At 42.6% G+C, this 17147-nt stretch overlaps 1 protein-coding gene across 1 annotated transcript in view; it reads right to left on the reverse strand.

The window, feature by feature from the left end:
* Positions 1-2360, reverse strand: part of kctd9a (potassium channel tetramerization domain containing 9a) — a 35944-nt gene extending 33584 nt beyond the window's left edge. Inside the window, exon 1 of the mRNA XM_060931338.1 lies at positions 2168-2360. Within this exon, the coding sequence (XP_060787321.1) occupies positions 2168-2215 (48 nt within the window). The 5' untranslated portion in view covers positions 2216-2360. The remainder of the gene's footprint in view (positions 1-2167) is intronic.
* Between the last annotated feature and the right edge of the window lie 14787 nt (positions 2361-17147).

Below are 17147 nucleotides of genomic sequence, written 5' to 3' on the forward strand. Positions count from 1 at the left end.
AGAGTCACATTATAAGATAAAATATTACACATTATGAATTACTGCAAGGTAAGGTGCACAGACTTGAGGTGTATGTATTGTGTGTAAGGTGCACAGACTTGAGGTGTACGTGTTGTGTGTAAGGTGCACAGACTTGAGGTGTACGTGTTGTGTGTAAGGTGCACAGTCCTGAGGTGAATGTGTTGCGTTTCACATTATGGAGTGTGGTATTGCACATTATAAAAGTATTGCATAGAGAGTCACCTTATAAAGTACTGCACATTTATAAATTAGTAAAATAAAATAGACTATAAAAAGTCAGAGCATATCCGAGTTCAGGGCGGTTATGGCTTTTGGAAAGAAGCTGTTTTTTAATCGATTTGTCTTTGTCCTGATGCACCTGTAGCGCCTACCTGAGGGCAACAGGTCGAACAGATCAAAGCCAGGGTGGGAGCTGTCCTTGATAATATTCTTAGCTCTGCTAAGGCACGTATTTAAACTAATAATACTTTATTAAATTAATAACACTTTATTAAAGAACAAAAAAGTTGTACGCAAAACAAGTTACTTTGTGCTCGTGTATACACACACACACACACACACACACACACTACAATGGTTATCAATATTTGTTATCTTGCCAGCCTCTTTAGGTTAGGGTGGATAGATGGATGAATGAATGAATAAATAAATACCACCAAATCCTTCCATCATGAAGACTTTCCTGTGCCGGAAAACCTGACACTGGAGACTCCTTCCAAAAATGTAAAGCAAATATAGAGCATCTGCTCTGCACTCTGTGGGAATCTATACTATAGTGCAGACCTGGGCATTTTACGGCCCGCGGGCCACATCCAGCCCTTTGGTTCATTCTGACCGGCCGGCGTAAGGTTAATTAGAAATTACAAAATAAACGTATTTTCTAATTTTACCTCATGCATGGACTGAATGTGCATTGCTTTTATTTTGAAGTTGTGTTCAACAAAAACGCAATGCACGCGACATGAACAGGACATGAAATCCCACGAAACCTAATCCCGCGATAACTACTTCCGTAATTTGTCCAGACCAACCACAAACTTGTACGTCATCCTTCAAACGGTCCAGCCAATCACATAGCGTGACATCACCAGCAGGCGCCGGAGCCCGAGCCGATCTGATACCTACACCGAATCGACTGATGATCATCTGTCAGCTGTGCTTCGCATCTCCACCTCAGACAGACATTCAACCTGACTCTGATGCACTCGTTAAAGACCAACAGAGACTAGATTTCTCTCACTGAACAAATAAAAAACTGAAAGACACCAAATGAGGTGATTAGACTACAAATGTGGGCACCATTATTATAATATGATGTATCTTGCTTGATATTTGGAGTAGAAAGACAATATTGTGATGTCTTTATTGTGTTTTGGGGTGAATGTGACTGAAAATAAAATGGTACAAACGTTCACATTTTGTTAACCATTGTTTTGGGAAATTTGATTGAATAAATGACATTTTTTGTAAGGCAACCTCGTTTTTTCCATACTCTTACCAGCTTGTAAAAACAATGTGATTTATTGCTTTATATAAAGAAATACAATGAATATTATGCAGAATTTAGTTCAGCCTTTTGGTCCGGCTCTCCACAAAATTTTCTGTTTCTCATGTGGCCCCATAGAAAAAATAATTGCCCACCCCTGTGGAGTAATTGGACTTCATTGCTATGGTAACGTGAATCTCGGGCAACATAGTTACATCTCGCGAGATTTCAAATAATGAACTGTGCGCTTGCCAGGACCGTAGTTAGTTACCCAGCTAGCTAGGTTTAGCTAGCTAACAGGCATGAAACAGACAAAACACCACAAAACGTAGGCATAGAACTCAGCTAGTTTAATTCGGAAGAAAGTAGAATTTTGTAGTTATTTGTGAAAAGTCACGCGCATTGATAACGCTAACGTTTCACCATCAACCAGTTAGCCATTAAAGCTGCCATTACTTTAGCCAGCATTTAGTGTTTAGCGGATCACCTTCCCACATACTGTAGCTGAACTAGAAGAATAAGAATGTATTCACACACACCCATAATACAAACAAAACCGGTTATGTTTCAGGATACATAACCAAAACATAGACGTGCTAGCTAAGCTAAGCTAATTCTAAAACACCGCTAAGAATGAACTGAAACTCAGAGCTAACTCACCTTGCCGTTTTTGGAGGACCCGTTTACAAAAAGCGTAACCCTTCGCATTATTTGCGCGAAATAAAATTATTTACACTATTGCGTTTACAATACACAGACAATTTATTACCTACATACGAGTTCACTACTACAAACATCCCTATTAAAGGAAAAGAGAAAAAAAAAACTCACAGCAACAACCTACATTGTATTCCGATTACAGAGCGGTTGTCCAATCAGAGCGCTCTCATTGTTACCAAGGTAAACGTTGTACCAATCACAATGCAGCATCACGCTGCCGGAAGTGCTCCACTAACCAATCAGACACAATTGAGGTGTAACTTCACTCATGAGGAATTTGCAAGGGTAATAGTGGATTCAGTGTGGGAGTGGTGCTTCAGTGGCTTGCTGCTCCTGTTTCTTAACCCTTTGATGCAAAACATGGGTCAAAAGTGACCCGGCTGAGTTTTTATCTTCTATATCTTTGCAATAAATTAATTCCATCATTCAGTATTCAAGGTATTCCTCAATTAACTTGTTTTTGATCCTTATTTTATTTTTTTCCTTTCTTACTTTTTGAATAAAAACCCTTTTTGTATCACTACCCTTCTAATGCACAACATGGGTCAAAAACGACCTGCGTTCATTTTCCAGGTTATTTCATGTATAGCTGAGTGTTTCTATGATCTCATCTCATTATCTCTAGCCGCTTTATCCTGTTCTACAGGGTCGCAGGCAAGCTGGAGCCTATCCCAGCTGACTACGGGCAAAAGGCGGGGTACACCCTGGACAAGTCACCAGGTCATCACAGGGCTGACACATAGACACAGACAACCATTCACACTCACATTCACACCTACGGTCAATTTAGAGTCACCAGTTAACCTAACCTGCATGTCTTTGGACTGTGGGGGAAACCGGAGCACCCGGAGGAAACCCACACGGACACGGGGAGAACATGCAAACTCCGCACAGAAAGGCCCTCGCCGGCCACGGGGCTCGAACCCGGACCTTCTTGCTGTGAGGCGACAGCGCTAACCACTACACCACCGTGCCGCCCTGTTTCTAGGATATACTTTTGAAATAAATTCATTTTGTCATTTACTTTTCCAAAGATGCAGTAAATATCTTGTTTTTGTTTAGCACAAATCATCATTTTTATTTTTCCTTTCTTAAGTTATGAACAAGCACAGCTTTTGTAATTCTACATCAAGTTTACACACATGGGTCAGAAACGACCCGCATGCATTTACTACAGCGTTTGGTGGGAACTGTGAATTGTGCTTGTGTCAGACGTTTCACAGCTCAGCACAGCGCCCTTTGCCCATCTAATACATGCAAGTAATGTTTTTCAATTGTTCTAACATTACCTTAGAAAAAAATTTATTATGTTTAGGTTACCTTGAGAGTGAATAGATTACTTGTCAGAAAGTTACAAGTAATTACTATTAGCTACCAAGCTGTTGACATATTCTACTTTAGTTAGCTAATTTTATTGTAGTTGGCTTAGCTAACTACATAGTTAATAAATAAATAACTGGCCCCATTCACTGCTAAAGTAATTACTTGAAACAAATTATTATTATAGTATTAAGGCATTTAATTTTAAATCACACTTGGATGACCCATGTGTAGTAATATAAAAAGTATTTTTGTTCATAAAGTATGAAAGAAAAAATTAAATTAATAATTTGTGGTAATTAAAAACAAGATATTTAAAGAATACTTGGAATATTCAATCTTAAAATAAATTGATTTCAAAAGATAGAGCAAAGAAAAACTCAGTCAGCATGAAATAACCTGGAAAATGAATGCGGGTCATTTTTGACCCATGCTGTGCATTAGAAGGGGTGTGCATTATGTTTTGCATCAAAGGGTTAATGCTGCGTGGGAGGAAAAGTTAATCATACAACCTAATTATAAAATGCTATTCATAATGTTAAATAATAAGCCTGACTGGTATAAGGTGCTTTTAAGAAACTCAACCCAGGTGATAGGGTTTGATCTGTCTGTACTGGAGAAAGTTGAATTGACAAAGTACGATATAAACCTCTCAATCTGTCTCTGGGAATAGCACTGAAGCCATATCCAGACAGTATGAGACATTATTATACATACAGGAGGGCGGCACGATGGTGTAGTGGTTAGCACTGTTGCCTCACAGCAAGAAGGTCCTGGGTTCGAGCTCAGTGGCCGGCGAGGGCCTTTCTGTGCGGAGTTTGCATGTTCTCCCCATGTCTGCGTGGGTTTCCTCTGGGTGCTCCGGTTTCCCCCACAGTCCAAAGACATGCAGGTTAGGTTAACTGGTGACTCTAAATTGACCGTAGGTGTGAATGGTTGTTTGTCTCTATGTGTCAGCCCTGTGTTGATCTGGCGATTTGTCCAGGGTGTACCCTGCCTCTCACCCATAGTCAAGTCGGGCGTACTGGGATAGGCTCCAGCTTGCCTGTAACCCTGCACAGGATAAGCGGTTATGGATAATGGATGGATGGACTTATTCGTCGTGGGTAGTGGGTGAGCTGGAGCCAATACCAGCTGCCATTGAGCGAGAGACGGGGTACACCCTGGACAGGTCGCCAATCTATCACAGGGCTGACACAGACAGAGACACAGATAGCCATTCACACTCGTTTTCACACCTACAGTGGGGCAAAAAAGTATTTAGTCAGTCACCAATTGTGCAAGTTCTCCCACTTAAAAAGATGAGAGAGGCCTGTAATTTTCATCATAGATATACCTCAACTATGAGAGACAAAATGAGAAAAAAAAATCCAGAAAATCACATTGTCTGATTTTTAAAGAATTTATTTGCAAATTATGGTGGAAAATAAGTATTTGGTCAATAACAAAAGTTCAACTCAGTACTTTGTTATATACCCTTTGTTGGCAATGACAGAGGTCAAACGTTTTCTGTAAGTCTTCACAAGGTTTTCACACACTGTTGCTGGTATTTTGGCCCATTCCTCCATGCAGAGCTCCTTTAGAGCAGTGATGTTTTGGGGCTGTCACTGGGCAACACGGACTTTCAACTCCCTCCAAAGATTTTCTATGGGGTTGAGATCTGGAGACTGGCTAGGCCACTCCAGGACCTTGAAATGCTTCTTACGAAGCCACTCCTTCGTTGCCCGGGTGGTGTGTTTGGGATCATTGTCATACTGAAAGACCCAGCCACGTTTCATCTTCAATGCCCTTGCTGATGGAAGGAGGTTTTCACTCAAAATCTCACGATACATGGCCCCATTCATTCTTTCCTTTACACGGATCAGTCGTCCTGGTCCCTTTGCAGAAAAACAGCCCCGAAGCATGATGTTTCCACCCCCATGCTTCACAGTACAGTAGGTATGGTGTTCTTTGGATGCAACTCAGCATTCTTTCTCCTCCAAACACGACAAGTTGAGTTTTTACCAAAAAGTTCTATTTTGGTTTCATCTGACCATATGACATTCTCCCAATCCTCTTCTGGATCATCCAAATGCTCTCTAGCAAACTTCAGACAGGCCTGGACATGTACTGGCTTAAGCAGGGGGACACGTCTGGCACTGCAGGATTTGAGTCCCTGGCGGCGTAGTGTGTTACTGATGGTAGCCTTTGTTACTTTGGTCCCAGCTCTCTGCAGGTCATTCACTAGGTCCCCCCGTGTGGTTCTGGGATTTTTGCTCACCGTTCTTGTGATCATTTTGACCCCACGGGGTGAGATCTTGCGTGGAGCCCCAGATCGAGGGAGATTATCAGTGGTCTTGTATGTCTTCCATTTTCTAATAATTGCTCCCACAGTTGATTTCTTCACACCAAGCTGCTTACCTATTGCAGATTCAGTCTTCCCAGCCTGGTGCAGGTCTACAGTTTTGTTTCTGGTGTCCTTTGACAGCTCTTTGGTCTTGGCCATAGTGGAGTTTGGAGTGTGACTGTTTGAGGTTGTGGACAGGTGTCTTTTATACTGATAACGAGTTCAAACAGGTGCCATTAATACAGGTAACGAGTGGAGGACAGAGGAGCCTCTTAAAGAAGAAGTTACAGGTCTGTGAGAGCCAGAAATCTTGCTTGTTTGTAGGTGACCAAATATTTATTTTACTGAGGAATTTACCAATTAATTCATTAAAAATCCTACAATGTGATTTCCTGGATTCTTTCCCCCCATTCTGTCTCTTATAGTTGAAGTGTACCTATGATGAATATTACAGGCCTCTCTCATCTTTTTAAGTGGGAGAACTTGCACAATTGGTGGCTGACTAAATACTTTTTTGCCCCACTGTATGAGCAATTTACAGTAACTATTTGACCTAATCTGCATGTCTTTGGGCAGTGAGAGGAAACTGAAGCACCTGGAGGTACGAAGAGAACATGCAAACTCCACACAGAAAGTCCCCAGTCGACCACCAGGTTTGTGTGAGGTGAGTGCTCTTTTGAAAAACCGCCAACTGCCCATCTCATCTCATCTCATTATCTCTAGCCGCTTTATCCTGTTCTACAGGGTCGCAGGCAAGCTGGAGCCTATCCCAGCTGACTACGGGCGAAAGGCGGGGTACACCCTGGACAAGTCGCCAGGTCATCACAGGGCTGACACATAGACAAAGACAACCATTCACACTCACATTCACACCTACGATCAATTTAGAGTCACCAGTTAACCTAACCTGCATGTCTTTGGACTGTGGGGGAAACCGGAGCACCTGGAGGAAACCCACGCGGACACGGGGAGAACATGCAAACTCCGCACAGAAAGGCCCTCGCCGGCCACGGGGCTCGAACCCGGACCTTCTTGCTGTGAGGCGACAGCGCCAACCACTACACCACCGTACCGCCCCGCCAACTGGCCGCTCTTGAAAAATATGGCTTAATTTGTGCTTGATTTGTAATAGTCAGTAAGTTTTCCAGTACAGTACCGTATGCAAGAGAGACGACTTTCCATGTTCCACAAAACATTTAAAAAATCAATTTGTTTGAGTGATAAAATATTAGAATGAGTTTGTTAATATAAACCTTGCAGCTGGAACGACTGCTTTTATAGAAAACTAAACTAATCAACACCTTCTGACCAGTCACTCCTTCCAGCTTGTCCCACTTATGTATCCGGGGTCATTGCTGCGTGGACCCTATTGATCCACGTCACATTAATTGGAGTATAGATTTACACCAGATACTCTTCCTGCCACAACCCTCCCATTTCTAGTCTTGGGAAACAACCATTCACACCTGTGTACAATTTAGAGTAGCCAGTTAACCTAACTGCATGTCTTTGGACTGTGAGGAAAACCAGAGCACTCAGAGGAAAACCATGCAAATTCCACACAGAAAGGCCCTCTTTGGCTGCTGGGCTCGAACCCAGGACCTTCTTGCTGTGAGGCGACAGTGCTAACCATTGCACTGCACCACTGTGCTGCCCAGTCAACACCTTCTGACCAACCAGATTTGAAAATTCAACAGCTCTTTGGTACAACACATATAACAATTATTTATTAATGATATAATTACCCACTGGTGGCACAATGGTGTCGTGGTTAGCACTGTCGCCTCACAGCAAGAAGGTTCTGGGTTCAAGCCCAGTGGCCAACAGGGGCCTTTCTGTGTGGAGTTTGCATGTTCTCCCAGTGTCCGCGTGGGTTTCCTCCGGTTTCCCCCACAGTCCAAAGACATGCAGGTTAGGTTAATTGGTGGATCTAAATTGACCAAGAGTGTGAATGGTTGTTTGTCTCTATGTGTCAGCCCTGTGATGACCTGGTGACTTGTCCAGGGTGTACCCCACGTCTTGCCCATAGTCAGCTGGGATAGGCTCCAGCTTGCCCGCGACCCTGCACAGGATAAGCAGTTATGGATAACAGATGGATGGATAATTACCCACTCAACTTACTTCATACTGTACCATTAGACCCCTAGCAAAACAGGTGTTTTCTCCACTAGATGGCAGATGGGAACATATCATTGACCAGCACTCTCTTTTCAAACTGCCCTGCTCATTTTGCACAGTCTGTTTCAACCTCGTGAAGGGCTTGATCCAGACTCGATGAGTTAAATGAAGTGTTTTAGAGCAGGAAAGACTTCACAGGGGGAAGAATATACAAAAGAAGGGGATATAAAGAACTAGAATATGCTTAGTGTGCTGTTCAGTCTCACCATAAATTATCATCGAAACGTCCCATTTTTGTTGTTCAGTGCCAAAGGAAGAAGAATGTGTTATCTTTGCTTAGTTAAATATTGGATTTTGTCCACATAAGCTTTGGGCACAGGCTGTGTTTTATTTTAAACACCTCATCAATCATTATTATTTTTACAGCTAGGCTGTAGAGTTTTCATGAAAGCCTGTGCAAATACAAAACGCTGGGGTACTGTTAAATAAACAGAGGTAAACTACATCTAATTCATTACTTGGCACAGTAGTAGACAGGGTCAATGGGCATTGGGTTTAGTGACACAAACGTAATAAAACGCAAGTTGTGAATTTATTGCTCAAATGAATAGAGCAACTGATTACACAATTATATCGTGGAGGAAAATTAATTTCTGCATAAATCATTAAACTGTAATATTTCCAAAGCATGATGGAAATCATGAGCCATCAAAGTGCTGCCATTTTTACACAATTCCGCCCACAATTGCACTTCTGCTTCCAGGTGTAGTTCCCCATTACCCATAGCCATTTGGCCTAATAACACGATCCAGAGATAAGGCAAAACTAATAACCTAATTAAATGTCAAATAAGACTGTTTGCACTCATGCTGCCTTTTTCCCTCCCTTTTTGACAAACTGAAATAGAGTTAATGAAACACTTTAAACAGGCAACAAATGATAATATCCTGTTTACAGCTGAGTGAGTCTTACATCGTGACCATAATCTTATCTTCTGCCAAAAAAATGCTGTTTTTCAAAATGTCAGTTCATGTCTGTAACTGCTCACATGGTCTGCAAACACAGATAATCGCATGTCTCAGTGTACATTGTTGATAATTTGTCCACCAGATATAGGGAAGTTTCCCATTGTGCACGTCTCTATGTTTGGGTAAGGAAAACTGAGTATTATCTTCTTGAAGAATAAATGAGATAAGGTGATCCATGGACAAATGGTGTGCACTTTGTTTTTGATACAGAGTCATGGAGGGAGAAAGGCTTCTACCTGACCCGTTTGCAAGCTGTATTTAGCGCTGAACCTCTCAGATGGTCTTATAAATCTTTTCTTCAACATCAAACACTGCATTGCGGATTAACTCTTCCAGTGAGACCATGAAAACTCAACATGGAGGAAATTGTCTTCATGAATCGTTCATCACGTCTTCTTTTTTTCATTGGTATTAATGATCTAAGTTTAGAACATGAAGCAACATTTGATTTCGCATGAATTCAATATTTGTGGAAAAATTACCTTAAAGTGCCATTCCACCATTGGATGCATTCTTTGGCATAAAATACAATATATTTTGACAACATATATAAACGGTATCACTAGATAGAGAAATCTTTTAGCTTCAAAATAATATATCAAACATAATTTTTTGACAACGACAAGTATATTAATTTTGCGACCAAAGTCACCTACCCTTTTAATTTCCGCGCGTGATGTCATCGGCAGGTTCCCCTTCTTGTGTACCACGTGACGTGTGACGTGGCACAGATTATCAGCAATGGCGGATAGAACGCGATAAAAATAATACCAATAAATCTAGCTAATACCAATAAATCTAGCTAACTGAAAGATTAACTCAAAATTTTTCGCAATTTTTTTGGCCCCCATATACGAGGAGAAATGACTCTCTCACTTTGGGGGTTTCCTGGTCTAAAAATAGACCGACACGTGGTACACAAGAAGGGGAACCTGCCGATGACATCATGTTTCACTACCGCGCGGAAATTAAAAGGGTAGGTGACTTTGGTCGCAAAATTAATATACTTGTCGTTGTCAAAAAATTATGTTTGATATATCATTTTGAAGCTAAAAGATTTCTCTGTCTAGTCATGTTGTCATAAAATATATTGTATTTTATGCCAAAGAATACATCCAATGGTGGAATGGCACTTTAATAAAAAATCATCTAGGATCATCTGCTTCATAAAGCTTTTCAAAACAGTTTGTCGCAATTATCAGAGCAGATAAGGGTGCGTACGTGAATTCCTGGCATGTCGACAGCCCTCCCTCCGCATAAACACTCAGCCAAACATTGAAATGACTTTGGCTGAATCTAATGCAATCCATTCCAGTGAAACCCGATCCAATGAAACAATCTTTTATATTAAATAAATACACATCCTAAAATATAACACATTATCTACCTGAGTGGATGATGGACGAGGTGCATGAGAAACACTGGAATATATTTAAGGATCATTTGGAAGTCCTGTAATCGAAACTACACAAAATACCAGTTTACATTGAATTGGGAGGGGAAAAAATCAATATAGTCTCATTTCATCTCATTATCTGTAGCCGCTTTATCCTGTTCTACAGGGTCGCAGGCAAGCTGGAGCCTATCCCAGCTGACTACGGGCGAAAGGCGGGGTACACCCTGGACAAGTCGCCAGGCCATCACAGGGCTGACACATAGACACAGACAACCATTCACACTCACATTCACACCTACGGTCAATTTAGAGTCACCAGTTAACCTAACCTGCATGTCTTTGGACTGTGGGGGAAACCGGAGCACCCGGAGGAAACCCACGCGGACACGGGGAGAACATGCAAACTCCGCACAGAAAGGCCCTCGCCGGCCATGGGGCTCGAATCCAGACTTTCTTGCTGTGAGGTGACAGCGCTAACCACTACACCACCGTGCCACCACAAAATCAATATAGTTAGCAAATTTATTTGCAAATTCACTCCTGCTGCTGTGAAACCCACAAATTCGTTCTGGTGAATCCAGATGCAATCATCCATCCATTAACCGTAACCGCTTATCCTGTGCAGGGTCGCGGGCAAGCTGGATCCTATCCCAGCTGACTATGGGCGAGAGGTGAGGTACACCCTGGACAAGTCGCCAGGTCATCGCAGGTCCGACACAAAGAGACAAACAACCATTCACACTCACAGTCAATTTAGAGCCACCAGTTAACCTAACCTGCATGTCTTTGGACTGTTGGGGAAACCGGAGCACCCGGAGGAAACCTGCAGAGACACGGGGAGAACATGCAAACTCTACACAGAAAGGACACCGTCGGCCACTGGGCTCAAACCCAGAACCTTCTTGCTGTGAGGTGACAGTGCTAACATTTCTCACCTCACAGCAAGAAGGTTCTGGGTTCGAGCCCAGTGGCTGACGGGGGCCTTTCTGTGTGGAGTTTGCATGTTCTCCCCGTGGGTTTCCTCTGGGTGCTCCGGTTTCCCCCACAGTCCAAAGACATGCAGGTTAGGCTAATTGGTGGCTCTAAATTGACCGTGAGTGTGAATGGTTGTTTGTCTCTATGTGTGAGCCCTGTGATGATTTGGTGACTTGTCCAGGGTGTACCCCGCCTTTCGCCCATAGTCAGCTGGGATAAGCTCCAGCTTGCCCGCGACCCTGCACAGGATAAGTGGTTACAGATAATGGATGGATATTAACAAAAATGCATGTTCATATTGCTACCTGTGGCATTACACTGTATTTAAAGAGGAGCTATTCTTTTACGCTATGGCTTATGTTGGAAAACAGGTAAACAAATGATCCATGGACGAAAAAGCACAGTAATTCAATGAGCGTAACTCAGAGACGCATTCTCTTCTTGGTTTTATTCTAGGGTGACCAGATTTCCCTAGTCTGAAACCGGGACACTTTTGCGCGCGACCATGCTCGTGCACGCACACCTTTTTTTTACGTAAACGTGACACTCGGAGAGGTGCTCTTATCATTTTGTTGAAGCTCACATTTATCAACATCTCACATGAAATAAAACAAACAGGCATTTTGTTATCTAGTAGCATAGTGGTATACAGATCAGTTAAATTATGGTCAGACAACAGATTTTGTAATGGCTGAGAATAGGCCAGGCTATGTCCATAGGCCAAATTTAAACTGATTTATTTCACCTGTTTGTGAGAACACCAAGAAGAATGCATATGCACATGTAGGCTATATCTCTAAAATTGTATGCACTATAGCATGAACTTAAAAAGTAGATATGTGACCTCAACATAGCCTAGGTCAGAATCAACCTTACTAACCATTCCCCACAACTGAATGAATAAAGCAAGAAGATGTGTACAAAAGTGAACACTTTAATGGAAGGTGCAACAAGCTGTTCAACACAGCAATATGGCCAAACTGTCAGAATGGTATGTTAAACAGAAACAAAAAAGAGACAAGTGATTTGAGAATATACACTACGGAAGCCGCGAGAGGCCCTTCATATAATCCTTTTTTTTATTCACCTTGTTATCCTGAGATAACGACATAATTAATTCAGGATCTCGAGAAAACAACACAACTAATTCGAGATCTCGAGAAAACAAAACCATTATTTCGAGATCTCAAGAAAACAAAACAATTATTCCGTGATCTCGAAAAAACAAAACAATTATTTCATGATCTCGAGTAAACAGCTGAGAAATGGTTCATTCAGGTGTGCCAAGAGACTTGTGATATGCTGACTTTGGGGCTATTTCTCATTCTGTATAGACGCAACTTTGGTCATTAGAATGTCTGGAATAATCGATCACCTAATAAGGCAATATTTTGATCAGGGGTTGACACAGGGAGAGACTGCATTAAGTCTTTTAATAAGGGATAATTTCAAAATTAGTCCGCGGCACCTCCGCAGAAGACTGGCCCGGCTTCGTTTCCTCGAGATCCTGAATTAATTATGTCGTTATCTCGGAATAACGGTTTTGTTTTCTCGAGATCTCGAATTAGTTGTGTTGTTTTCTCGAGATCCTGAATTAATTATGTCGTTATCTCGGGATAACAAGGTGAATAAAAAAAGATTATATGAAGGGCCTCTCTTGGCTTCCGTAAATATACACTCAAACAAAACAGCAGTAAAGGAGGAGAGGGGCGACAGCCTGAGGAAAGCCCCCACAGGAGCGCACAGCATTTGCAGCATAGGCTACCCAACTCAGTACAAGAACAAAGCACTTACAGTGTGTGTAGGCTTCATGCGCATTGTTCTGCACCTCTCGGAGGAAGGGGTAGGTGCCCTGTAAATCTTTGGAAAAGGTACATTTTCTTTTCGGCATAATTGCTGCGGCATTACTGCAGCTAGCTGCTAGACAAAGAACATTCGCGCCAGTTAATGTTTATTTTATTGTTGCATGGCAACCTGTTCTGTTGTCTGGAATAATGTGGCTAAATAAACACCCATGCCACAGGGCCAGGGGGCAGTAACCAGGAAAGTTTGCGATTCCTGTCAATTCATCAAAATAGTAAATGCAGACATTTCTCCGCTCATGATTCCCACGCTACTCAGTCGCAAACGTCGCGAGTGGCGAAAACCGGGACATATCCGTGTCCCGACAGACTTTTGTCGGGACTCGGGACACACAACCCCAAATCGGGACTGTCCCGGTAAAACCGGGACGTCTGGTCACCCTATTTTATTCTCACGGCTCTCCACATTCAGCTTGCCTGTTTTTTATGTACTTATCCTTCTCATTTCCTTATTTGTCATTAGTTCTAATTTATTTGTAATTAATTTATGGTCTTTCTTGGTTTGTTTAAAAAGTTTTGATTCCGTTCTTTTTTGTAAAGCCTTGCTTTGCCTTTTGTTATTTAATCTTCCTTGTTCTGTGTGTGTGTGTGTGTGTTTTTCTCGTGATTTTTTTGCCTCCCTTAGTCTTTTAATTTCTGGAATCCCTGCAGTGCTTTTTCTGCACTTTTTATGACATCTGCCTGTTTCGTCACTCTTGTTTCCCATGTTGGAGATTTTGGGTTGGTTACTAATAAATTCTGAATAAGCACGAGCTCAGCTGCTTCTGAGTGTTATGGAAGACTCCAGCAATGGAGTTGTAGAGCATCTCAAGAGATACTAGCTGAGATTCTTGATTCAAAGAGACCTGAGTTGTTAATTACCTCGCCCACGACGGAGTAAGCGGGGCGAGGTATTGTAATCAGTGTGGTTTGTTTGTGTGTGTTGCGCCGATTGACTTCAAATTTTCATGGTAGGTGGGCAATGGTCTGTAGATTACCTGCTTAAATTTTGGAGGTAATCGGGTCAAGGTGAAGGTTAAGGTCACCGGAAAGGTCAACCTTTCGGTCAAAATAACATATTTTCCATTGTAACTCAAAAACGGTTGCCAATAGACAAATGTTCATGTAAGAACTCCCATATGGCCTTTCATTTGGCACAATGATCTTTGACCTTGAGTGATCTTGAAAGGTCAAACTCAAGGTCATGGATTTTCAGAGGGCTGTAACTTGAAAATGGTTGATGGTAGACAGATATTTACCCTTACCAACTTATAGGAAGTGCCATATGGGCTTTCATTTGGCACCATGATCTTTGACCTTGAAAGGTCAAACTGAAGGTCATGGGTTTTCAAAGGGCTATAAATTTAAAATGGTTCATGATAGCCAGATGTTTACCCTTATCAACTTATAAGAAGTCCCATATGGGCTTTCAATTGCCGCTATGACCTTTGACCTTGAATGACTTTGAAATGTCAAACTCAAGGTCATTGATTTACATAGGACTATAACCTGTCAGCTGATGATTGAGAAATATTCCCATGATCAACATGTAGGTATAAAATAAGTGCTGCCGGGCGAGGTTTGTTTTGTCTGGCAACACTTGTTGGTTATATTGTTAGGTGTTGTAACAGCCCTTCTGAATGATCCGTTCAGCCCAGCACTCCAGATTGGGCTCTCAGTGCTCTACTGCACTTTTTGTGTCTCAGCCTTTTCTGTGCCTTTTTAAACATCAAGCCTTTAATTTAAGCCTACTCTGACCAATACAAAATTGTTATTCAAGCAGAGCATTCTAGAGAGTTTAGAGAACCTAGAGAAAGATTGTGAATTGATATCCGAATTCATTTTTTTCACCCGGGGTGGCACGGTGGTGTAGTGGTTAGCGCTGTCGCCTCACAGCAAGAAGGTCCGGGTTCGAGCCCCGTGGCCAGCGAGGGCCTCTCTGTGCGGAGTTTGTATGTTCTCCCCGTGTCCGCGTGGGTTTCCTCCGGGTGCTCCGGTTTCCCCCACAGTCCAAAGACATGCAGGTTAGGTTAACTGGTGACTCTAAATTGACCGTAGGTGTGAATGTGAGTGTGAATGGTTGTCTGTGTCTATGTGTCAGCCCTGTGATGACCTGGCGACTTGTCCAGGGTGTACCCCGCCTTTCGCCCGTAGTCAGCTGGGATAGGCTCCAGCTTGCCTGCGACCCTGTAGAACAGGATAAAGCGGCTAGAGATAATGAGATGAGATAAGATGAGTTTTTTCACCCATGATTACACTTATGGCCCTTTTCCACTACCCTTTTTCAGCTCACTTCAGCCCAACCAGGCTCGCGTTTCGACTACCTCAGAGCAGCACGACTCAGCTCGCTTCAGCCCTACTCAGCACCCAAAACTCGCACGGTTTTGGAGTGGGGCTGAAGCGAGCCAAACCGAGCCGAGTGGGGCTAGGTGTGTGAGCAGACACTCCCCTGTGCACTGATTGGTGAGGAGGCGTGTCCTCACATGCCCACACATGCCCCGTGAGCACGCTGGGATCTGTAAACACCGTAAACCCGGAAGAAGAAGAATTACTTATTATGAGAATTTCTGAAGCCTTATGCGCCTCGCCTCATCTATACGCTCTTGCCAGTATCTGTTGGCGTTGTCGGTGACAACAAGCCACAGCACCAAGACCAGCAACACTAACGACTCCATGTCCTCCATGTTTATTGTTTACTATCCGGGTCATGAGACTACCGCTTAAAAGGTCACTGATGTCACTGTTTGCGCCACCTAACGACATCACGTGACGTCCACCCACTTTCGCTAACTCCACCCAATGTGTCCACCCACTTCCAGCCAGCACGGTTCAGCGCGGTTGTAGTTGAAATGCAACTCCAACAGCCCCACTCAGCTCGACTCAGCCCAACTCAGCACGGCACGGCTCAGCCCAACTCAGCCGCGATGGTAGTGGAAAAGCGGCATTTGTAACAGGATTCCACAGTATCTGCTTTTGGGCTGTGGTTAGCACTGTCGCCTCACAGCATAAAGGTTCCAGGTTCGAACCTTGCAGCCAACTGGGGCCTTTCTGTATTAGGCACAGATGTCTCCCAGGCATGGAGAACACTAATGAGCAAATCGGAGCTGAACCGACTCCTAAATATAAGACTCAACCTACAGTCGGTGCCCTAAGGCCAAGCTTGGCCAATAGGGAAAACGTGATGATGATGATGATGATCTGTGTGGAGTTTGCATGCTCTCCCTATATCTGCGTGGCTTTCCTCCAATTTGGCTGCTCTACTGGCTACTATATATTGCCCATAGATGTCTCTGTGTTAACCCTGCGATAGATTGATGACTTGCCCAGGGTGTATCCAACTTCTCACCCGAAGTCAGCTGGGATTGGCTTCAGCTTCCCCTGATGGATAAGCATCATAGATAATGTATGAATGCTTTTCATATTTTATATTATCATTAAAAAATGATCAAAGATAAATGACAATCTGTGCTTGTAGTCACTTGTCGAAACTACTTGAATGGTTAATTTGAAAGAAAGAAAGAAAGAAAGAAAGAAAGAAAGAAAGAAAGAAAGAAAGAAAGAAAGAAAGACTATGCTCTGATTTTCACCAAAATCTGCATGCAGTGAACACCAAGACAATATTTTTGTGAAATAATTATCAGTACAAATTACTTTATCTTGGAATGTCATCAGGCAGTACCCCTAGTTAATATGTTGGAGGCAAAATGCCAAAACCAATAGCTCTTACTTTGATAACGATTGAGTTTGACAGCTGGTGTGAGATATCCATTTTCCACTACAATCATAAAACCGAAATGTCTCTCCTTCTTTCAATTTGTCTCTGGAAGATGAGAAAGATCATGAGCAAGAAACCGTATTACAGCAATAATCCCTTCCTGCTTCCTAGAATAAATTAAATGCACTTGGGAATACTCTG

Source organism: Neoarius graeffei, chromosome 10, assembly GCF_027579695.1.
Source record: "Neoarius graeffei isolate fNeoGra1 chromosome 10, fNeoGra1.pri, whole genome shotgun sequence".
Classification (NCBI taxonomy): domain Eukaryota; kingdom Metazoa; phylum Chordata; class Actinopteri; order Siluriformes; family Ariidae; genus Neoarius; species Neoarius graeffei.